This window comes from Nerophis ophidion, linkage group LG13 (genome assembly GCF_033978795.1).
Source record: "Nerophis ophidion isolate RoL-2023_Sa linkage group LG13, RoL_Noph_v1.0, whole genome shotgun sequence".
Lineage (NCBI taxonomy): Eukaryota > Metazoa > Chordata > Actinopteri > Syngnathiformes > Syngnathidae > Nerophis > Nerophis ophidion.
The window spans coordinates 41,818,996-41,844,982 of record NC_084623.1 but is presented as its reverse complement, the minus strand read 5'-3'; the positions used below and the strand labels follow the sequence as shown (position 1 = coordinate 41,844,982).

The 25,987-nt window shown below is 37.8% G+C and overlaps 1 protein-coding gene across 3 annotated transcripts in view; it reads left to right on the top strand.

Annotated features, from left to right (window-relative positions):
* The window catches only part of lsamp (limbic system associated membrane protein), a 946,135-nt gene that overhangs the window by 759,510 nt on the left and 160,638 nt on the right, over window positions 1–25,987 (top strand). For all 3 annotated transcript variants that reach the window (XM_061918977.1, XM_061918976.1, XM_061918975.1), the window contains 2 exons: window positions 4,935–5,079; window positions 10,706–10,793. In XM_061918977.1, the coding sequence (XP_061774961.1) occupies window positions 4,935–5,079; window positions 10,706–10,793 (233 nt within the window). The remainder of the gene's footprint in view (window positions 1–4,934; window positions 5,080–10,705; window positions 10,794–25,987) is intronic.

Below are 25,987 nucleotides of genomic sequence, written 5' to 3'. Positions count from 1 at the left end.
GCCAAAGCACATTTTAACATACAAAAAAAATACTGAGGCACACCACCAGCAGAAAAGGTTAAAACATTTAAACTAGGGGTGGGCGATATCGCAAATTTGGGTATTGATGCCGATCCGATACGATACCGGCCAGTATAGCCGATACCGATACCGGAGGTGACGTCATCTGATGGGGGGACTTTGGGGTATCTATACTTTTGAAAAACAAATTTGTACTTTTGCCTTTATTAATTGATTATGATAATACAACACAGGACAACGATTTAAGTCAAAAAATAAAATATTTATTACAAAAGTAATATCAATAGCAATAAAGTAATGCAAATGAGGTGCAAACAACTACTGAACCTGGCTTGTCGCCTTAAAACACACAAACACTTGAGGTAAATAACAAAACTCTAGTTATTGAACAAAGTTGTAAACATGAACACAAAACAAAAGAACTGAGAAATTCTTATTGTTATTTTAGTACAATAAAGTACTTTACAGTTTACAACCAAGACATTAAGTCACACTGGAAACGCACGTGTGTGTGTGTGCGTGTCCGAGTGAAGTGAAGTGAATTATATTTATATAGCGCTTTTCTCAAGTGACTCAAAGCGCTTTACATAGTGACACCCAATGTCTAAGTTACATTTAAACCAGTGTGGGTGGCACTCGGAGCAGGTGGGTAAAGTGTCTTGCCCAAGGACACAACGGGAGTAACTAGGATGGCACAAGCGGGAATCGAACCTGCAACCCTCAAGTTGCTGGCACGGCCACTCTACCAACCGAGCTACGCCGCTCCTCGGAGCGAATTATACTGATGTGTGTGCGCGAACGCACCAAGCGTAATGTTAATTGTATTTATTTTATTTTATTTTGGGTTGAAGATGAATTTTTAAAGTGTTTTTAAATCTCGTTCGCGACCCTTCACTAGGGAGGAGGGTGGAGTGGTGAGGAGCGCTGCGCTGCGCTCACATTTTTTTTAAAAATCGGAGTGATTCACTTAATGAGGTGGCGACTTGTCCAGGGTGTACCCCGCCTTCCGCCCGATCGTAGCTGAGATAGGCGCCAGCGCCCCCCGTGAGCCCAAAAAAGGGAATAAGCGGTAGAAAAATGGATGGATGGATGGATGATTCACTTAATTTGGTGAAGTATCGAAACCATCATGCCAGTATCGATATGATACCGATACTCACTCATTGGTATCGATACGCCCAGCCCTAATTTAAACTCCATCTGGTTGCCGTGCCTTATTTTGAGTTTGTTGTTGTTTCCTGTGTGAAGTGCCAGATAGTTCCTGTCTTGCGCTGTTATTTTGGTGACTTATCCTGTTGTGTGGGTGTTCTCCTGTAGCAGCTTCACACCTTCCTTTGAGTGCTATTGACATACTTGCCAACCCTCCCGAATTTCTGTGCCCTCCTGAAAATCTCCCGGAGCAACCATTCTCCCTAATTTCTCCCGATTTCCACCCGGACAACGATATTGGGGGCGGGGCTTAAAGGCACTGCCTTTAGCGTCCTTTCTCACCTGAAAAGGAAACTATTATATATGTGTCCGCTATCCATAGGTTTATCTATAACCCTTAAAGTAGGCAAGTACGGAGCTATTTTTTCAGCGTGTGTTTATTCCAACCGCCACCTTAATACACTGACACACAACAGCTGGATTCGCATCATGCATTGCTTCAAAACTACAGCAAGTAGTAATGTCCAAAAACATAACAGAGACGAAGCAGAAGAACGAAGAAGAGACTTGGCGACGACGAGTAAGAAAAAGAAGTACGCTTGCAAGTTCCAAAATAATTGGAAAAAAATAATTTCAGCTCATCCAGGACAACTCGAAGGGGAAGGAGTATGCTCCCTGCAAATTTTGTAGATCAGATTTTTAAGTGTGTGTAAATGTGTAAATAAATGAACACTGAAATCCAAATATTTCTTAAATATATATATAAATATATACATAATATTATATATATATATATATATATATATATATATATATATATATATATATATATATATATATATATATAATATATGTATATATTACATCTAAGTACATCTAAGAAGGACAGCTCCAGACTTGAGAAACTGATCAGGCGGGCCGGTTCTACAATCGGAATGAAACTGGACTCACTGGTGACGGTGGCAGAGAAGAGGACTGTTGACAAACTAGTGAGCATCCTGGATGATGCCAGTCACCCTCTGCATAGCGTTATCAGTAGCCAGAGGAGCCTGTTCAGTGCTAGACTGCTTCATCCCAAGTGCAGGACTAATAGACTCAAGAACTCCTTTGTCCCACACGCCATTAGACTGTACAACTCCTCTCTGGAACGGGGGGCGGGGAGTATTAGGCTGACAGGGGATGCAAAACATTAACAGTGCAAAACGTTTTCATAACATGGTCACTACTGCCTACTTTGTCTTGTCTGTTATATTGTTATTCCCTTTGTTTTTATTCTTTTTGTAATATTTTTCAATTTTGTTTCCTATTAAACCCCCATTATTTACTTTTTACTTTTTTCTTTAAATTGATCTCAACTCTGTACACTGCTGCTGGAATTTTAATTTTCCTGAAGGATCTCTCCTGAAGGAATCGATAAAGTACTATCTATCTATCTATATACATACATATATATATATATATATATATATATATATATATATATATATATATATATATATATATATATATATATATACATACATATATATATATATACATACATATATATATATATATATATATACATATATATATATGTATATATATATATATATATAGAATAAATACTTTACTTTCAGTGAATTCTAGCTATATATATATATATATATATTTATATTTATATACATATATATAAATAAAATAAATACTTGACTTTCAGTGAATTCTAGCTATTAATATACTCCTCCCGCTTAACCCCCCCATCGCCAGAATTCTGAGGTGTATATATATATATATATATATATATATATATATATATATATATATGTATAAAAAATAAATACTTTACTTTCAGTGAATTCTAGCTATATATATATATATATATATTTATATATATATATATATATATATATATATATATATATATATATATATATAGATAGATAAAATAAATACTTGACTTTTAATGAATTCTAGCAGTTAATATTTACATTTTGAGGTCTCAAGTTTGGTTATTGACCGCACCTGCTTTTTTTCGCAAATCAATGGGAGCCAATGGGAGCTGTGCAATTCTGCCTATACAGCCCTTAAAAATAACACCTCCTTGGAGGTTTTATTTACATGATGTAAGTATATATGTATTGTAGTAACAGGCACATTTATGATAATATTTAATGTGTACGTATTGTGCTCCTTTCAAGCATTAATTAAAAAAAAAAAACGCGTTATGTTGATTTCGGGGGTTTTTTCTTCATCACTGATTAAAACTCACTGCAGACTTTATGAAAGCCAACGAACATAATAAAACATCATTTACTGTACAAATTTGTCCGTCATTAGGATGCCGACTGTTAGGATTTTCATATATTCCCATTTAGGTGAAGAATCTCTTATAATCCTCACAAAGAAATGGGGTGGAACTAAAGTTTTTTTTGTATCGTTCTGGCCATTTTTGGGTCCTAAATGGCTGTTAAGTTTACTAACTTGTCGCAATGCCTACTCACACTACTTCTGTGCAAGTGAGATGCATGATCATTAAATTGATTTGTTTTGGTCTCTACTCACATTTTTTAATGGTGTTTGTTTTTTTTATATAGGAAACATCTTGCGATATGCATTTGCTTCCAACCCGATCCTTCCAGACACACCATCACAACACCCAGTGGCTCTTAGAGCTCACCTTAAGCGTGCTAAAAATAGGTTCTGTTGTCTAGATCAGTGGTTCTCAAATGGGGGTACCCGTACCCCTCAAGGTACTTGAAGGTATGCCTAGGGGTACGTGAGATTTTTTTTAAATATTCTAAAAATAGCAACAATTCAAAAATCCTTTATAAATATATTTATTGAATAATACTTCAACAACATATGAATGTAAATTCATAAACTGTGAAAAGAAATGCAACAATGCAATATTCAGTGTTGACAGCTAGATTTTTTGTGGACATGTTCCATAAATATTGATGTTAAAGATTTATTTTTTTGTGAATTAATGTTTAGAATGGATCTCTATTACAATCCCCAAAGAGGGCACTTTAAGTTGATGATTACTTCTATGTGTAGAAATCTTTATTTATAATTGAATCACTTGTTTATTTAGCAACAAGTTTGTAGTTATTTTAATGTCTTTTTTCCAAATAGTTCAAGAAAGACTACTACAAATGAGCAATAATTTGCACTATTATACAATTCAATAAATCTGAAACTGATGACATAGTGCGGTATTTTACTTCTTTATCTCTTTTTCCAACCAAAAATGCTTTGCTTTGATTAGGGGGTACTTGAATTAAAAAAAATTGTTCACAGGGGGTATATCACTGAAAAAAGGTTGAGAACCACTGGTCTAGATTGCGCTTCAAAGAAGCCTAGAAAGGGCATTACAGGTTATATTTGTGTGCTGCATGTTGTTGCATGCCATAAATGTGGAGTGAAATGAGTGTCTCCATGGTGACAGCTGGTATACATGCAAAAACCTTATTTACAAAGGACAGTCTGCACCACTTTTGCACTTGTTACAACAAACCCGCTGATAGTACACACTATTTTATAGTTTGCACATCCTATTTTCGGTCTTAGTAGATCAGGTCATATAGTAGTGAACCTATTTCGAGGTGTTGCTATTTCGAGAAATCATTTCAGTCTCATTGGCGAGTTTGCTACCTTCTGGTTCTGAATACTGCTGTTACTTATCTTAAAGAAGTTCAATCATTATTAGAATCCCTTCAAAAGAAATCCGGCTACCAGTGTGTCCAGTTGCCTGACTGGCCTTTGTGTTTATGTCCCTACAGGTGTTACGTTGATGACAAATTCTCCAAGGTTGCCTGGCTCAATCGATCAAACATCATCTTTGCCGGCCAGGATAAGTGGTCTCTGGACCCCAGGGTCGATCTGATTACCAAAGGACAGCTTGAGTACAGCCTACGCATACAAAAGGTAATAGTGACCTAAAACCATTGAAATGCACGGGAGGAGACACGCATAGTCGGGCAGGATGGAAAGACAGGGTCTGGTGGCGTAACGTATCAAGAAGTAACTATGCGATGTCAATGGTAGCCACAGTGTAAATGTCTTCAGTTTGTAGTTTAGCTCACTGTAGGCCTTTTGACAGGCGTTTGAGTTGAGTGACATCGAAAAAGAAGTAAAACCGTATTACTTCCTCTCACGATTCCATCATTAAGGTGGGGATGTTTTTGTCAGCGGTCATAAGTAGCGAGACGCTTTGCCATCAGTCTGATGTGATGCGCATCTTGGTACACGACCAACAGTATGACACGTTTGATACTATATGTTGTGAATTCTGAGTGCATTCAATCCATCGCAACTGGACTCTTCAGTTTGTCGCCTCTCATCCAAGCAGGCTCCATCAGTTCTTTCTCACGGACTCGGATTAGTCTGATCTGGTCTACAAAGCATCCGGAAATTATTCAGAGTGGTTCACTTTTTCCACATTTTGTTATGTTACAGCCTTATTACAAAATGAAATATATGCAGGTTTGTCGTCAAAATTCTACACAATTGAAAAGGTGAAAAATACTTTTTAGAAATGTTAGCAAATTTAAAGAAATTAATCTATGAAATCACATGTAGGCAGCAAGGTGGAACAGGGGTTAGTGCATGTACTGTCATGTTGGAAACGCATCATGGATGCGCGTTTTGTCACCCCGAGATGCACGAGGATCAGACAGGCAGGAATAGCAGGTAAGACTTGATTTAATATACAAAAATAAAAGAACAGTGGTACAAAACAGGCAAAAGAAAAGGCGTGCAGAACGCACGGTAAGCTAAGCTAAAACTTAGCTTGGAGTCCAAGAGTCCAACAGTAGCGTGTCGAGCGCACGAGAAGCTAAGGAGCTACTTTGCAAAGATACAAAGACTTAGAAGGGCCAACGTGAGTGTTGCATGAAGCAAACAAAGAATCCAGACTGAACAAAGGGAGAAGGCAGGCTTAAATACAGGCAGAAATCAAAACACAGGTGCGCGTCAACCGAAAGTAGAAGGTGGAACAAATACAAAACCATGGTAACGGAACAAACAAGGAAGTGCACCAACTAAGAATCAGAAGAGTCCAAGAACAAACAAGATACACAAAAGGACTCAAAAACCAAATAATGTATGATCCGGGCAGCGGATCATGACATGTACCACACAATACGAAGGTCCTGAGTTCAATCCTGGGCTTAGGGTCTTTCTGTGTGGAATTTTCTCTCCCCGTGACTGCGTGGGTTCTCCGGCTTCCTCCCACCTCCAAAGACATGCACCTATGGACAGGTTGATTGGCAACACTACATTCGCCCTATTTTGTGAATGTGAGTGTGAATATTGTCTGTCTATCTGTGTTGGCCCTGTGATGAGGTGGCGACTTGTCCAGGGTGTACACCGCCTTCTGCCCGAGTGCAGCTGGCACTCAGCCCGCAACCCCGAAAGGGACAAGCGGTAGAAAATGAATGGATGGATGGAATGTACATACATTTTTATAGCCTTTGCCATGAAGCTACGATTTCACTCCCTCAAATGGCCACGACACTGTTCACAACAGATGAAGGCTGTTCTGAAAACATCTCCTGAAGGATATAACAGTGTTAGCTGCTTTGACTAACACTGCGGATGAGACCGCAAACCGCGCATCTCTAAAAGATAGACAAAAGAAAAAAATAAAACAGCCTGCATGGTAGCTTTGTGTCAACTGTTTTTAGTTAGATTTTACCTCATTTCACTTTTTATTAATATTTGCAATACCATTTCCAGAATGTGTGGCGGGCCGGTAAACAATTAACTGCGGGCCGCAAATGGCCCCCGGGCCTCACTTTGGACACCCCTGGTCCAAACGAAGCAATCGTTACTCTGTAAAGAGAGAAGAACCTTAAGGTAGGACAACTACCAGGAATTTACCAATCATATCTTTATGGTAGAGTGGTCAGGCGGAAGCCATTCCTTCATAAATGTTTACCAAATTGCACCTGAAAGACCCTAGGGCCATAGGAAACAAAATTATTTGGTTTGATGAGATGAGTGTGGAGGGGGGCACTGTCTGCGGGCCTGCCGCGGAGCAGGGTGTATAAGGACCGGCCTCGAAGACAGCGGCAAGTGTGTGGATTGCCCAGCTGGGCCTGGTTATCTAATCACCTGCCGCCTTTATTAGTAGGGCCAAGACACGTTGTTGGGGTTGGAGTTGCTGGTGAACAGATGCACGGACTGAAAATTCACGGAGAAAAGTCTGTCGTGAGGTGCTTCCAAACCAAGAGACTGAAAAGTGTAGCGTGAAGTACGGCTCTGGCGTGTGTGTGCGCACATCAAAAACTTTGACAGACTCCCGAGCTACTGTGAGGATCTGTCGGCATCAGGGGGACCCACGGCAGAAGCCAGCACCGATCATTACCAGGTCATTATACCTACAGTGAAGCATGGTGGTGGCAGCATCATGCTGTGGGGGATGTTTTATAGCGGCAGGAACTGGGAGATTAGTCAGGATGGAGGGTAAGATGAATGCAGCATTGTACAGACATATACTGGATGAAAACCTGCTCCAGAGCGCTCCTGAACTCAGCATGGGGCGACGGTTCATCTTTCAGCAGGACAATAACCCTCAGCACACAGTCAAGATATCAAAGGTATGGCTTCAGGAAAACTCCGTAAGTGTCCTTAAGCGTCACAGCCAGAGCCCAGACTTGAATCCGATTCAACATCTCTGGAGAGATCTGAAAATGGCTGCGTACTGACGCTTCCTATCTAACCTGATGGAGCTTGAGTGGTGCTGCAAAGAGGAATGGGTGAAACTGCCCAAAGAAAGGTGTGACAAGCTTGTGCCATCGTATTCAAAAATGTTTAAGGCTGTAAATGCAGATTCATCAACAAAGTATTGAGTAAAGGATGTGAATACTTATGTGATGTCTTAGGTTTTTTTTATTTTTTAAATGCAAGAAAATATTTCCAAAGTAACTTTTTAACATTGTCATTATGGGGTGTTGTGTGTAAAATTTTGAGGATGAAAATTAATTGAATCTATTTTGGAATAAGTCCGTAACATAACAAAATATGTGAAAAATGTCCTGATGCACTGTATTTATTCTCTAACAAAAGGAGGACATACCATGAATTGATTAACGTGGATCCCGACTTAAACAAGTTGAAAAACGTATTTGAGTGTTACCATTTAGTGGTCAATTGTACGGAATATGTACTGTACTGTGCAATTTACTAATACAAGTTTCAATCAATCCAAACGTGCTAAGGCAAGGATGGTTTTGCCTTGATGTGGTGTAAAAAAAAAAAAAACTCTTAAGAGACATAGGACAGTTTTTTTACACTATTTAAGCTGTTCAAATTGCATTGCTTATGCTCTATGAATAAACATGCATTATAGTATGCATGCTGCTCATACATTGATATTGAACAAAAACAATATTTTTACCAGGGATGTTCTGATTATAGCAGGGGTCGGGAACATTTTTGGCTGAGAGAGCCAAAAAGCCAAATATTTTAAAATGTATTTCCGTAAGAGCCATATGATGTTTTCTTTAACACTGAACACAACTAAACGCATGCATTTTTAAGTAAGACCAACATTTCTAGAGTATAATAGGTCTCTTATTCTTTGTAATAACATTGTTATTCTGAAGCTAACTGTGGAGGGGGCGTGGCCCGCAGGCCTGCAGCAAACTGGGGTGTGCGAGGACCGGCCTCGAAATCAGCGAGAGCTGCATAGATGGCCCACCTGAGCCTTGTTATCTAATCACCTGTCGCTCTGTTATAAGCAGCAGCCAGGAGGAGAGATGGGGTTGGGGTTGGGGCAGGAGCCAGAGTGCGAGCGAGAACGAAAGAGAAAAATACAATTGCTGGAAAGTAATTTAGAGACTTATTGAAAAATAAAACAATAGTGTAACCCTGAAACGGGCTCTCATGTCGGTGCTTGGTGACCTGAAGAACCCCCAGGAGGACAAGCCCCACACTAACCAATAATAAATAAAAAAACTTCTTGAACAGGTGCGGTAGTAAACGAATGGATGGACTAAAAATGCATGAGAATGTTTAATGTTTTGAACATTATTTTTAACACTTATTACGAGTGGAATTATTCATTACTTATCATGTTAAGCAATGTCAGCTCAGATTTATCCAAGAGCCAGATGCAGTCATCAAAAGAGCCACATCTGGCTCGCGAGCCATAGGTTCCCTACCCCTGGATTATAGATTCTGATAGCAGTCAAATTTTTTTTAATATTTACGGTGAGTGCTATCAAAAGTGTAACAATATCAACGCAATACTTAAACGACAGTAATTTCTGATATTATTGTATTACATACAAAAAAAAAATCACATTATAGTCTAGGGTTGTACGGTTTGCCGATATAAGTATAGTACCTTGATACTAATGAATTATATTCGGTACTATACCGCCTCTGAAAAGTACCGGTCCTGTGATCCTGTAACGACTTTGTATCGGATTGATACCCAAATTTGTGGTATCATCCAAAACTAATGTAAAGTATCAAACAACAGAAGAATAAGTGATTATTACATTTCAACAGAAGTGTAGATTGAACATGTTAAAGGAGGAAGTTAGCAGATATTAACAGTAAATGAACAAGTATATTAGTAATTTATTTTCTACCACTTGTCCTTAATAATTTAGAGAAAATAATAGAATGGAAAATGACACAAATGTTATTGCAGACGGCAGCAGCTAAATTAGGAGCCTTTGTTTGTTTACTTACTAATAAAAGACAAGTTGTCTAGTATGTTCACTATTTTATTTACGAACAATCTTGCAATAATAAACATATGTTTAATGTACCGTAAGATTTTTTGGTTAAAATCAAGCTAATATTGCAATTTTTTGTGGTTCCCTTTTGTGGTATCGAAAAGTATCGAAATAATTTTGGTACTGGTATTGGTACCAAAATATTGGTATCGGGACAACAGTAGTTTAGTCAATAGTACACAATACCTAAAAAAAGTAAAAACTGCAATATACCACTCATTTAAATCATTTGTTTCTTTCCCCTTCCAACTTATCATGTGTCAAGGTAATTAGTTCCTTAAATTCCTAACTTGAAATTAAAAAATCTAGACTCCTTGAAGAACTTATTTATTGTGGAGTTTCAAGCTAGCTCAGCGATTAGTATGTCTGCTCCTGTCTTGCTCTTACTGTGTGAAACATGTTTAGATTTCCAGTGATAATGATACTTAGGATACTTGGGAATGTAGTTTATTTGCCACAATGGAGGTGATTATATTAACTAAGGTGGTAACGGCATCTGTCAGTCAAGTGTCAAAAAATAAATAAAGTATCAGTCAGAGTTGATCGGCTTTGAAAGGCATTAATCGGCAGGGGCCAATCACAAAAATTGGCTGATTTTAATTGTTGGGATCGATCATCACAGCCCTAATTTTTACATAACATCGTATGAACGTATTGAATACAAATGTAAAACAAACTATTAACGTTTGTCATTTTTGTTGGATTTTTTTTTTACAATATGAACGTCCTTGTTTATGTTTTGGTGACGTGGTATCTGCAAAAACTGAAACTGAATCATGAATAATCTGCTTCATGTCTAGGTGGATGTTTATGATGAAGGGTCATATACCTGCTCCATACAGACTAAGCAGCAGCCCAAGCCCTCGATGGTCTACCTCATTGTACAAGGTAAGCTATATCTACTAAGAAAAGTGCATGCATACATAGGAATAAAGTGGTATTAGTATATAGATTTATAGTTATATTCCAATAAAGGTTTTAATGGAACCACACCGATCTACAATAGATCTACACCATTAATCAACCAAACTTATTATCAACAATTGTGTATGTGGACATACAGAATGTACAATAACATACAGTATGTACAATAGCCATATATATATATATATATATATATATATATACACATATATATTCAGTATCACCCCTGACTCGTATATAAGACAACTTGTTTTGAAGAATTGTGCACCCCATTCTTAAAAATCATTGAAAGATGCATGTTGTATAATCATTTAAAAAAAAAAAAAAAAGTGTTACGCATGCAGAGACAGTAGGCAAGTGTTTACAAAAATACCTTTTTTAATTGGGGAAAACACAGGTAACAAAAAACAAAGATGTGCAGCTGCGAAGTGCACCAAGAGCCAACATGTTCAGTGTTTCCCCCAGAAAATGTGTTAGTTAAGGTAGTGTCTCTCCGACAGTGGGTGTAAGGATCGGTGTAAATCGACCTGTCGCTATCACGTCTCCACCTCGTCGCTGCCACCAAATAGCCTGGGAGAAATAGACTACAGACTGTGGTGAAGTAGGCCGGCTTCGTCCCATGAAGAAGCCCAAAATTTGTGGTTGTGTTTTCCGCTCCATTTGCTGAATGGCGATATATATCTCGATATTTTTTTCCATAAAGTAAAATCAAAACAGTTCTATTTACCTGAGATACTAAGTATGTCATTATTATGCCACATGCTGACATATGTTCAACTCATCATGCTTAATTTATTACAGCATTTCGGAAGCCTGTAGTTGATTTTTATTATGTAAATGTTATATTTTTATCAACATGTGATAGCAGGGACCCTGCCATTCAAAACTAGGCTGCTACATTAGTAATGATTAATGTAACTGTAACTGAAAAAAATAGTACAATAGCAATAGGAGAGACTATTCATCCCTGAACACCATGGAGTTCATGTAGGCTTTATGATGCAGTTACATTATTATATCAACTATAAGAGACAGCTTCAGGAAACTTTTCATTTAGTATAATATAGTTTTTTGCTGCTTCAACACAGCTCAATCAAGACAGAAAATGGTAAAGTGAAATAACAGACACCAAATAGCCTGGGGGAAATATACTACAGACTGTTGTGAAGTAGGCCGGCTTCGTCGCATGAAGAAGCCCAAAATTTGTGGTTGTGTTTTCCGCTCCATTTGCTGAATGGCGATATATATCTCGATATTTTTTTCCATGAAGTAAAATCAAAACAGTTCTATTTACCTGAGGTACTAAGTATGTCATTATTATGCCACATGCTGACATATGTTCAACTCATCATGCTTAATTTATTACAGCATTTGGGAAGCCTGTAGTTGATTTTTATTATGTAAATGTTATATTTTTATCAACATATGATAGCAGGGACCCTGCCATTCAAAACTAGGCTGCTACATTAGTAATGATTAATGTAACTGTAACTGAAAAAAAATAGTACAATAGCAATAGGAGAGACAATTCATCCCTGAACACCATGGAGTTCATGTAGGCTTTATGATGCAGTTACATTATTATATCAACTATAAGAGACAGCTTCAGGAAACTTTTCATTTAGTATAATATATTTTTTTGCTGCTTCAACACAGCTCAATCAAGACAGAAAATGGTAAAGTGAAATAACAGACCGACAGAGCTTTGCTGTTTGTAACACACACACACACGCAGACACACCGCAAAATGAGCTAACGTTACGCTAAAAGCTAATTAGCCTTCACCTCAAGGACTGCAAGCGAGCTGAGCAGCCGTTTATATTTCCGACTCATAGTGATGTTACTAGTAGCTGACTGGGAGGTGTTTATTGTAATTTGGGGAGAGTCCGCTGCCTGATGCTTACCTGCTAAACACCTTTCTGCTCATCACGACGCTGGAGCACTGACTCCATGCGCTCTGAATACACACTGCTGATTGGCTGTTACCGCTCTGAATATGCACTGCTGATTGGCTGTTATCGCTCTGCGTGTAACCAATCAGATGGTTGTGTGGGTGGGACAATGCTGGGTGCTGCAGAGAGTACTGACAGAGACAGAGGCAGAATGAAGCGGAGCAGCTTGTTAAGACTTTAGATTAGGCGGCGGCTCTTTGTTGTTAAGGCGCCCGCCTTAGCAACAAAGCACTGCGGGAAACCCTGACGTGTGAAGCACAAAGCAATATTATTCAGCTCTGTTCAAAGGATAGGGCTGGCATAAGAAGTATCCTGATTGGCAACCAGGAAAAGGTGACTTTCCGGGACAGGGACCGAAAGTACAAAATAAGTGGAAACTAATGATAAATGTCATGTGAAATCATGACAAAATGATTGATATATTTTTTCCAGTAGGTGTAAATAAATATCTGACAGTAACTGCAAATATACACACACGTAGCCAACAAGTAGTTAATGTACAGCAAAAAACGTCCGTAGTAAAATGCTTTTGCTGCTTTGCACAAATTTTTATGAGCTGTCAGATTGCTATTTTAGGCCAACTATAGAACTTTCCATGTTGCTATGAACCATTTATTAGTGTACTCCAGTTAAAGGTCAATATATGAATCAATCCTTTTTTCTCAGATCTGTAGCAACAAATTGCCTCATCTGTTTTCGTCTCCATTGTGTCTGATTATTCACTGCTTGATCTTTGGAATGCCCAGTGCGTACCTACTCAATAATTTCAGCTAATGCTAAAGCTACAACCAAGCACTGATAATTGTTTTGATTCCCAGATATTTTGTCCAATGCTGTCCCATTCAAATGGATTGCGCCTGTTATGCTCATATGTTGTATTTTCCTCCTATGCATTTGAAATGCTCCCTTCAAACTAGATTTCTGGTAGATCCTGTAAATATTTTACCCAGTAGTGTGTTTTGTTTGATAGGTTGTAGCTCACCCACAACTCTATCGAGGAGCTTAATGTATAGATGGATGGATCCATCCATTGATATTGTTTGTGCTTGTCTAGGTTCAGTACAAACACTCACTTCTTCCTAAAACTTATACTTTAGATTAAATGAAGATTCAAATTTTCCATGGGTGTGGATTTAAAACTAGGATTGAGGCTTTGATTTATCCCCTAAAGCGCAGGGAAACCTGTGAAACAGGCTTGAAATAGCATTTGTGTTGGAGACCCCTGAACTAGATCATCCCAGAATCGAACCCTTTCACACATACTCACTGCCAGGTTCAAACACCGGTGACATATATTAAACAAGACAAAGAAGCAAGGAATTAAATTTGGCTCAATTGAGGAGTAACGTCTGGCCTGTACTCTTGTACAGTGTTCCAACACGCTCTGGCGAAAGGTTTGTACGCAACCTCTTTTATTTGGACTTTCCCTGATTACATGGCGACAGCTTTTTTTGAAGGCACGGGGGTCGTAAACCGGCATAACCTTTGGTTACAGAACAGTTCAAAGAAAATGTCGTAAACAGTTCACAGAAAAGGTCGTAAAAAAGTTCAAAGAAGAGGTACCTGTAGGGGAGTCGGGTCCTGCTTCCTCTCGGCTTTGTAATTCTCGGGTCCATCTAATATCTTTCTGTTGATTACAATACATGAAAGAAACAGAACACCTTCATGTTGCTTACCATCCTACACAGTGGAATTTTACAAGCCTTCTTCTTGCTAGGTTCATAGACAGCTTGAGTCTTCTCGCCGGGAACTCATTGAAACACAAAGTTTTGTGATAACTTTTATCCATCCATCCATTTTTTACCACTTATTCCATTTGGGGTCGTGGGGGGCGCTGGTGCCTATCTCAGCTACAATCGGGCCGAAGGCGGTGTACACCCTGAACAAGCCACCAACTCATAGCAGGGCATATATATATATATATATATATATATATATATATATATATATATATATATATATACACACATATATATATATATATATATATATATATATATATATTTACACACATATATATATATATATATATATATATACACACATATATATATATATATATATATATATATACACATATATATATATATATATATATATATATATATATATATATATATATATATATATATATTATATATATATATATATATATATATATATATATAGATAAATATATATATATGCATATAGCCCGGCCCCCGGCCAGCTTTTTTTTAACCAAATGCGGCCCCAAAGTATAAATTATGGAAACTGTAGAATTAGATCATCCCAGAATCGAACCCTTTCACACATACTCACTGTCAGGTTCAAACACCGGTGACATATATTAAACAAAACAAAGAAGCAAGGAATTAAACAGAGACAGAATTAAATTTGGCTCAATTGAGGAGAGATGTCTGGCCTGTACTCTTCTACAGTGTTCCAACACGCTCTGGCGAAAGTTTGTACGCCACCTCTTTTATTTGGACTTTCCCTGATTTCATGGCGACAGGGGGTCGTAAACCGGCATAACCTTTGGTTACAGAACAGTTCAAAGAAAAGGTCGTAAACAGTTCACAGAAAATGTCGTAAAAAAGTTCAAAGAAGAGGTACCTGTAGGGGAGTCGGGTTCTGCTTCCTCTTCGCTTTGTAATACTCGGGTCCAACTAATATCTTTCTGTTGATTACAATACGAGAAAGAAACAGTACACCTTCATGTTACTTTCCATCCTACACAGTGCACTTTTACAAGCCTTCCTCTTTCTAGGTTCAAAGACAGCTTGTGTCTTCTCGCCGGGAACTCATTGAAACACAACATTTTGTGATAACTTACATACAATTATTCTAACACTCACTTTATGCATTTCCATTTTTTTTCTCTTTCCCATTATCTTTTAAACCCAAAATAACGCAATACGACCCTAACCTCTCTGGAAAGTGGTCTAGCATGATCTTTTAACCTCACATGCAAAGATATAAATCTTTAACCCGGAAATTTGCAAACTGTGGGCCATATATGTGTACCACTAGTGGAAGGTGAGCTCCATCTAGTGGTATGCCAAATAATCACTTGATTACATATTCAAACACAGTGTTACTGTTCAAACTGTGTGTAATGTTGCAGTGGCCAAATACATTAAACAAACTGCCATGTTGTTGATGAATACCAAGGCTGCTATATCTTAATTTTGGTCATTATAGTGATACTTAGCCAAGTTTTTTCTGAGGTGGTACTCGGTAAAAAAAAAAGTTTGACAACCATTGCTTTACCCCCTTGAAACCCAATTATTATTATTTTTTTAAACGGATTTCAGTGTGTTGTTGGTCAAACATAGCCCCCGGTATAAGACCCAGTGGCAGGCTAACCTAACCTAAGTTGACAATTTTCCCCTCGCAGGGACGGTGAAATAATTGGAAAACAAATGATCAGACAAAGCAAATATGCAGTGCACGGAAAACGTGGTGAACTGGACAGGGCTCAGATGAGAAAACACCAGGAGTCAGTATGCATGTCTTGAATCCTCGTATAATATTAGCACGTGTTCAGACTGATCTAATTAGATTTGTATCAAACAGGGACCAAGTTCATCAGGTGAGATGTAGCAAGTGTGTGTGTATTAAAGCTAAAAAGCTATTTGTCAAAAGGAAAAGGTTACGCAGTGCAGGCACTTATATAGCCACCTCATAAAAGAGGCCTGCGTCATTCCAATTGTCATTGGCCATTTAATCGTCTTAACTTTCTGCAAATATTTTTTTTTTCCGACACTAAATCTGAAACACATACAATATTGGACAACTCAAAAAGTGTGGTGGTTAATTTCAGGCAATTTGATTTCATTTTTGAAGATGACTCATTCAAGTAACAGGACTGAAAGTAACAAGAGTACATTTTTGGCGTAAAATTAGCGATGATAATATTATGTCAAAACTAAGCACATTACAGTGAGTTCATTAAAAAAATTATGAAATAAATAATATGTTGAAGCACATCAAACGATGCAGCCTACGCTTCTCTCTTATGTTTGACTGCCATCTACTGCTCACACTTATCATTACGCCATGTACCAAATAAAATAGCTTTGAGGTGGGTAAGTTCAGCCAAACGTATGTCTAACATTAAGCGCACTGGGTTTTGAGGGAAAAAAAGGATTTTAAGTGTGCCTTATTGTCAATATGATGTCAACACTAAGCACATTACAGTGATTTCATAAAAATGTTAATGAAATAAATAATTAATTCAACATGACATATATATATATATATATATATATATAGGGCTTCACGGTGGAAGAGGGGTTAGTGCATCTGCCTCACAATACGAAGTTCCTGCAGTCCTGGGTTCAAATCCAGGCTCGGGATCTTTCTGTGTGGAGTTTGCATGTTCTCCCCGTGAATGCGTGGGTTCTCTCCGGGTACTCCGGCTTCCTCCCACTTCCAAAGACATGCACCTGGGGATAGGTTGATTGGCAACACTAAATTGGCCCTAGTGTGTGAATGTGAGTGTGAATGTGGTCTGTCTATCTGTGTTGGCCCTGCGATGAGGTGGCGACTTGTCCAGGGTGTACCCCGCCTTCCGCCCGATTGTAGCTGAGATAGGCGCCAGCGCCCCCCGGGACCCCAAAAGGGAATAAGCGATAGAAAATGGATGGATATATATATACATATATATATATATATCATCAGCCGTTGTCAGTCCACTGCTGGAGCCTCAGCATGTTTCTGCCATTTGGCGTACTTTTCATGCTGGTTATTAGCCTACACCTTCCACGCTGGCTTGGTGCGGGTTGGAAGGGGTATTTTATATCAGAGATCCTTGCTGGGCTGTTGAACTTAGTCTGTCCTGTTGGTTGTCCGCGCCCCATTTACCAAGGGACCCGCTCAGCTTTATGGCACTGACTGCCCGCCAGTCACAAGAGAAGGTGCAAACGGCTCTTTGTGTGCATTTTATAGACGCTAGTTGGGACTCACTAACCCCAGACACAACCTCCCATCTTATGCCTGGATGTAGTTTAACGTCATACCCAGGACAGATATATATATATATATATATATATATATATATATATATATATATATATATATATATATATTAAATATATATATATATATATATATATGTATGTATATATATATATATATATATATATATATATATATATATATATATATATACATATAGCCCGGCCCCCGGCCAGCTTTTTTTTAACCAAATGCGGCCCCAAAGTATAAATTATGGAAACTCTAGAATGAGATCATCCCAGAATCGAACCCTTTCACACATACTCATACTTTTTTATACAATATATAATGTTTTTATATATAAAATAAATTTCTTAAAATATATATATATTCATATTTATTATTATGAATTTTTTAGGTGATATATGTGTGTTTTAAAATTAGAGATTGCGATTTAAGCAGCAGGCTTCTGTAGCTCTTGTAGACATACAGTAGGTCTGTAAGTAGAGATGCATTTGAATAAACTAAAAACGTTTCATTAGTTGCTGAAAATATTTTGCTATTTTGTAATTTTTGTTAATATTAACATCTCATTTGTTTAAATTCAAAATGATTGCAATGCTAATTTTCATTAGCCGTCCAATGTATGTTAGCATCAAGCTAGGTGTACAAAATACGGCCTGTGATACATTATAGTGATAAAATAAGCATCAACATTTGAAAAACACAGCAAAACAACACCAGCCCGGTCATCTGTACTGCTTGAGACGTTTCTCAGCAACACACACATTGTCTGCCAAATATTGTACGGCAATCAAACTTGCACGTGTATCAGATTGTGATCCAATTTCCATTTTTTTTTTTTTTCATTTCTTGGTTTATGGCGACTGATTAGCTCAATTCAATTTAGTATCATTAAAGTCTCCCTGACCTTTTAGCAGACTATTTGAATAAGATACCCCAATGCTGCTGATTTAATTTGAATGAGTTCCAATCCAATCTTTTACACCATTGCTCTCGTAAAAACACAGAACAAACGCACATGATATAATTCATTATCATTTTAATGTACATATTCCGCCTTGTTTTATGTTTTTAAACATCATTTTAAGGGCCTGATCCTCTCAGGTCCAATTAATGAATGCTAAATAGCATGTGCAAACTACGAAATTGAATGCACCATTGGTGGCTGTGTTGCAGGTGATCTACTAAGTCAATTGATACAATTGAATACCTTATTAAAATTAAGTTTTTGCATGTGTACCGTTACTGTTACCACAGAGAAACTGATTTTCATTACTTAAGTTTTCGCCTCGAGATCCCCCGGGAAGAGCTAGACGAAGTGGCTGGGCAGAGGGAAGTCTGGGCTTCCCTGCTTAGGCTGCTGCCCCCGCGACCCGACCTCGGATTAGCGGAAGAAGATGGATGGAAGTTCTCATTTTATCAATACATTTTTTGTTATGATACACACGAGCATGTTCGATAGTGCAGTAGTTTTGAACCAAATTCGACAACACATCCAAAATGTGACAACGGGTGTCTTTATCTTAATGCTTACATAAACAGACAAGTATGGCAATATTATTTCGGATCACTGCATAATAACCTGGGAAATGATTAATGGTGAAATTAATATCCGCCATATAAGCTTCGAAGTGCCGCCGCATTGCCGCAACGAAAAGTACAAACAGCTTGTGTTTAATGATTCGGCTCACAACATAATTCTGAACCAAAGAAGCTGGAGAACAATGGTCCGTATAAGATGGGGAAGGGGAGTGAGAGAGATGAAGAGAACAGAGTTTGAATCCCGTACACAGCTGAGCCATAAATAAAGTTTTAGTTGTTTTCGTTCTTTCCAGCAACAACTGTGGCGTGTTACAACATATGTAGTATAGATTGCGGATAGTTTGGTCCTTTTTTTACTGCTATTAATTAGAGATGTCCAATAATGGCTTTTTTGCTGATATCAGATATTCCGATATTGTCCAACTCTTAATAATTGATTCCGATATCAACCGATACCGATATATAGAGTCGTAGAATTAACACATTATTATGCCTGATTTTGTCGTGATGCCCCGCTGGATGCATTAAACAATGTAACAAGGTTTTCCAAAATAAATCAACTCAAGTTATGGAAAAAAAAAATGCCAACATGGCACCGTCATATTTATTATTGAAGTCACAAAGTGCATTATTTTTTTAAACATGCCTCAAAACAGCAACATGGAATTTGGGACATGCTCACCCTGAGAGAGTTGAGGTGGGTGGGGTTGGGGGGAGGTGTGGATATTGTAGCGTCCCGGAAGAGTTAGTGCCGCAAGGGTTCCTTGGGTATTTGTTCTGTTGTGTTACGGTGCGGATGTTCTACCAAAATGTGTTTGTCATTCTTGTTTGGTGTGGGTTCACAGTGTGGCGCATATTTGTAACAGTGTAAAAGTTATTTTTACGGCCACCCTCAGTGTGACCTGTATGGCTGTTGACCAAGTATACCTTATATTCACTTGTGTGTGTGTGAAAAGCGGTAGATATTATATGACTGGTTTATTGCTGCTCTGTACTTCTCCCTACGTCCGTGTACCACTCTGTACAGCGGCGTTTTAAAAAGTCATCAATTTTACTTTTTGAAACAGATATCGCTAATTTCTGATATTATATTTTAAGGCTTTTATCGGCCGATATTATCGGCAGTCCGATATTATCAGACATCTCTACTAATAATGCCAATTGGTAAAATATATAGTGTAGATCCATATGTATCTATAATGTAAACTATATATTTATATATTTGTGATATATTTTAATTTGCATGAAGTTCTTTATAAACATACTGTATGTATATTGTATATCATTGTATACCGTAGGAGGATACTTTGTAAAAAATGCCCCTTTTTAAAAGAGTATAAACAATTAATACAAGTTTTTTTTGCCTGTAATGATAAAAAAACACTGCCGTTGGAAAAAGTAAAAATTGTGTGGGTAAGATTTCTTGAAATAAGGCATTAAATTGTTTAAACTTTGAAAACAAAAGTGATTTTGAAATCAGCAATTAAATTTTATGATTAGCAATACTTACTAGTATTGTGAAGTTGTGTGTCCTACAACAAAGTTGTGATGCTCAAAAATAACAGTAGTATTTTTTTCCTCAGTAGATCTGTTGCCTACAAAACAAGTTCTTATGTCTCTCTGAAAAATGACTATTGAGGCGATTGTGACTTGTATAAAGTTTAACTAGGTATTTTGACTAAAAATTTGAAATATCTACTTGGTGAGATTGTGGATTTTTCCAGTGCGTCCTCACTTGTTTTTTTATTTTATGTTCTATTAACAATCTTAAAAACATATATCAGCCCTCAAACCAAGTATTGCAAAGAGGAAATACAAATAGCTAAGTCGCATGTTACAACAAATAACAAAAACTTATATACTGATGAAACCATTCGAACTAGGGTTGCTTGTGTATGCAGTACTCCCGCCAACCCGCAGGTGGAAACAGCGAGGCATATGTGTCACAATGAAGTAGCAGTTGGATTAGTAGAAGAAGACTACTCATTAAACTCTGGGGGGAAATTAAATCGAAATAAATATCGAAAATCAGACTTTTAACGGCGCCTGGACTATAAATTGTGAATGTTCTGCCCAAAGCAAGTGCTAGAGTCATTGTTTCCTGTCAGACATTATAAGTGTCGGACACACTGTTCCAACTCTAGAAACCCGCATGTGTGAGTTTCATCACGAAACTTGGACCATAGGCCGCACCGGACTACAGTATAAGGCATACTGCCGATGAATGGTTTATTTATGACCTTTTTTCATATATAAGGTGCTGCGGATTATAGGGCGCATTAAAGGAGTCATATTATTATTTTTTTTTCTAAATTGAAAACACTTCCTTGTGGTCTACATAACATGTAATGGTGGTTTCTTGTACAAAATGTTGCATGGATTATGTTTTACAGATCATCTTCAAACCGCTTTCTGACAGTCGCTTTCAGATGCGCCGTTTTGTGGGCGGTCTTATTTACGTGGCTCACCTTCGACAGCGTCTTCTCCTCGTCATCTCTCTTGTAGCAGTGTAGCGTGCAAGGATGGGAGTGGAAGAAGTTTCAAAAGATGGAGCTAACTTTTTTAATGACATTCAGACATTACTCAAATCAATAATGGAGAAGCGTTTCCTCATCCGGAAACACCAACACCGGAAAAGTTTCCCGTGAAAAACCATCCGACCGAAACTCTACTAACTAAAGTTCCTAGGGTAAATAATGTAAACTCACTACACCGGTATGTTTTAGTGCTTTCGTGGCGAGTTTACTGACAGATATAAGTAAGAACTTTACACTACTTTATAGCGGAGGATGAATGTACCATAACAAGAAGACTGTTACGCCTGTTCGGCATTGTGATTCCCTAGAGGATGCGTCGAAAATTGAGCACAGCAAAAGGTATGGACTAATGATTTATTTAATAAAAGGTGCTAGAGAACAAAATACTGGAGCTAAGAAAAGGCAAACAAAAGAAACTAACATGAAAGCTAGGATAAACAAATAGTAAACTAAACTGACACATAGGCACACAAAGGGTAAAACAAAATATTTAGCATGAGAGCTAAGATTGAATAAAAGTGCGCAGCATGAGAGCTCGCGAGAATAATACTAAAATGTGCATTTCAGCAAAAGCGCAAAGCAGATGTACCGTTGTGTATGAACAAATTTGGATCCCAGACTGAACAACAAAAGATGCAGGCTTATATAAGGCAGGTGACTAGTGAGGACAGGTGTGCAGGGCCGTGAGAAACAGGTGAAACTGATAAGCTACCATGGTGACCGATTTAAACAGGAAATAATAGGATCAGACGGAGAGTGAAAATAAAAATGGAACAATAAACAATAATATGTGGAGGATCCAAAAAGCGGATCTCAACAAAGACAGAGAAAAAGAAGAAGCTTATGGACTACAAAGGCGGACCCAGACAATTTTCCAGGATTTATGCAGATCCCAAATACAGATTAGCAGGTACCAGAAGGTAAGAAAAGTTGCTCTTGCATATTATTGCAAAACAAAACGCCAGATAACATCTTACCTTATACACACACTATACTTTCGGGGTCACGTTTCCTCACATTTCCTCTTACGTCATCCTATAATTTTAATTTTTTTATAATATAGCGTTAACAAAACGTCTGTATTTTTATAATATAGCTTTATTTTTTTATAATATAACATCAACAAAACGTCTGTATTAATCGGACAAATTAACTTGAGGATATTCCTGACTGAATGCGCATTTGACTCGTGGACATATGCGGAAAAGAATAACAGTGTAATTCAGTTTTTTTTAGTTCTCTGTGTAGGTCAACTAAATTAAAATGACATTTATGTGAACTTAAATGTTTTTTAGTTTCATTCGTTGTTTTTACGTCAGCACTCATGTTTCCCATAAATCGTGTTACTTTGTGTGACATAAGAGGAAACGTGACCCCGGAAGTAAATGGGGGGGAGAAGGTTTTTGTAGGGGGGAAGAAATTTGGCGTGAAACAGACTACACTTCTCTCTTATTTTTGACTGCCATCTACTGGTCACACTTATCATTACGCCATGTACCAAATAACATAGCTGTGGGTAAGCTCAACCAAACGTATTCCTTACATCTGGCGCTTTGAGGGAAAAAAATAAGGATTATAAGTGCGCCTTATTGTCCAGAAAATGCGGTAGTTCTCTCGTTCCCCTTTAATTTCAGCCCACTCTCCTATCGGTGTGATATTTAAGGAACTCATTTTCAGAACACTCCAAAATGCAGCCGACCATGATGTAGGTGTGTGAGAGTGTCGGCGTGACTGTGCCCCTTCCCTTCTAAGCCGTCTGGCAAAGGAAGGGAAGTGACCTTTTGAAGAATCATCATGGGAACCTTTCAGTGAGGCTTTTGAAGCCACACTATCTTGACCTCTACATCCTTTTCTGCCTGTGTTCATAATAGACCTCCATCTTTTTGTTCTGTTTTTGGTGCCGAAGTTTTCGTTAACGACACAGAGGACTCAGGACGGGGACAGAAACTCTGTTCAATAATGGCACTGGTACTAGCGCTCATTTGGGTGCTAAATAATGTGGACTACTCCACCTACAACAAGCACTTGAAGGTAATATTGTGCAAATAACGTGGTGTAGCGTCCCGTTTTTTTTAAACTTTCTTGACAACCTTAAAACACCAACTGCAATATTCAGTTCTAACACAGCACACACATTTAAACACACTACTTCTTTCAGTATGCACCAATCACAGCCACGTTGAGCAAGGTGTGTTCACGAACCCTGGAATTCTGAGTAGCATCATTACAAGAAATATAAACAACAATTGTAAACAACAGCAAAGAGGAAACATACAGTGTCTTAATGTACACTGCAAAAACTGAAATTTAAGTAGGATTAAATATCTCAAATAAGGGTGATATTTGCTTATTTTCTGTCTGATAAGATAATTCTTCTCAAGAAGCAGATTTTATGTTAAAGTGTTTGACTTTGTTTTAAGGGTTTTGGTCCTAAATGATCTCAGTAAGATATTACAGCTTGTTGCTTTTAGGACTCGGAGTAAGGAGAGGACCCAGATGCAGAGAGGAAGTTCAAAAAATAAAGATTTTATTTAGAAACAACTTTTTACCTCCAATGCAAAAAGTTTTTTGCAAGAATAATCAACACGCGGAAAAATAATTCCGAGGATAAACAATTAACTCAAAATCACTCCACAAAAATAAGGAGAAATACTAATCTAAGGAATTTCTAACAAACAAAGAATATCATTAAGAATAAACAAAAAGCGCTCCAACAGGAGAAAAAAACACCAAACAACCTATATATATGCATTAACTATAAATAACTACAATTCACTCAATCAATGAGGCAAAAATTCGGAATTTGGAAAACAAAAACTCACCAAATAAGTAGACGAAGGATAACCAAGGACGCTCGAAGGAGGAAAAAGTAAACTCAAAATTACAGCAAAAAACTGCTTGATCCAAAAAGGGGGAACCAGGAAAACAGGAGCAAGACAAGGAGGTATTCAAGGACATGGACATGGACGCTAGAAAGGCACGAAAAACGAGACAATCTGGCACAGGACAAAAGGAGGCGTGATCTTAAATAGGATGTGGGAATGATGGGAAACAGGTGGAAACAATCAGGGATCAGGGATGACGTCAGACTGGCGACACAAGATTAAGAGCCCGTGATCTGAAACAAGAGGGTAGCATTTCAAAATAATACACGTGAATCACAAGACAGAAAAACCAAGACAACACTTCCCTCGCCGCTGTGTGACAGTTGCAGTGCTTCTATGACCTATATTGAGTAAAACATGCTTGAAACTAGAATATCAACTGTTGCAAAGCTGTGTCATCAACACTCACAAGTAAAAAACTACTCTTTTAAAGTAATCATTTCTTATTTCAAGCATGAAAAAAAATCATGACGTTGACACAATTGTGTGTCATTAAAACAGATCACAGCCAAATGGACTTTGTTGTTTTATTTTCAATGAAACAATAGAAAATACGTACTCATATAGCAGTACAGTTGTTATTGGTGAGAATAGGGGAACATTATCACCAGACCTATGTAAGCGTCAATATATACCTTGATGTTGCAGAAAAAAGACAATCATTTTTTTAACCAATTTTCGATCTCTAAATGGGTGAATTTTGGCGAATTAAATGCCTTTATATTATTCGCTCTCAGAGCGATGACGTCACAACGTGACGTCACCTAGGTAGTCAAGCCGCCATTTTCTCAAACACATTACAAACATTGAGTCTAATCAGCTCTGTTATTTTCCGTTTTTTCGACTGTTTTCTGTACCTTGGAGACATCATGCCTCGTCGGTGTGTTGTCGAAAGGTGTAACAACACGATCAGGGACGGATTCAAGTTGACTTACGTGGAATGTGCATCAATTAGCACGGCATGCTAATCGATGCTAACATGCTATTTAGGTTAGCTGTATGTACATTTGTAGCTATATTTGCATCCAGCCTTTCTCTCTACCCACATTTAATGCCAAACAAACACTTAACAATCGACAGATTTAAGTTGCTCCAGTGTCACAAGATGCAAAATTCCTGATCGTTTGGTCTGCAAATTTTACCGGCGATGCTAAGGCAGACATGGCACAGAGATGTATGGATATCCTGCGACACTCAATCGAAGGCGATCGCTGAATAGCGTCAATAGCTATTCGCTCAATAGCTTCAGTTTCTTCTTCAATTTCATTTTCGCTATC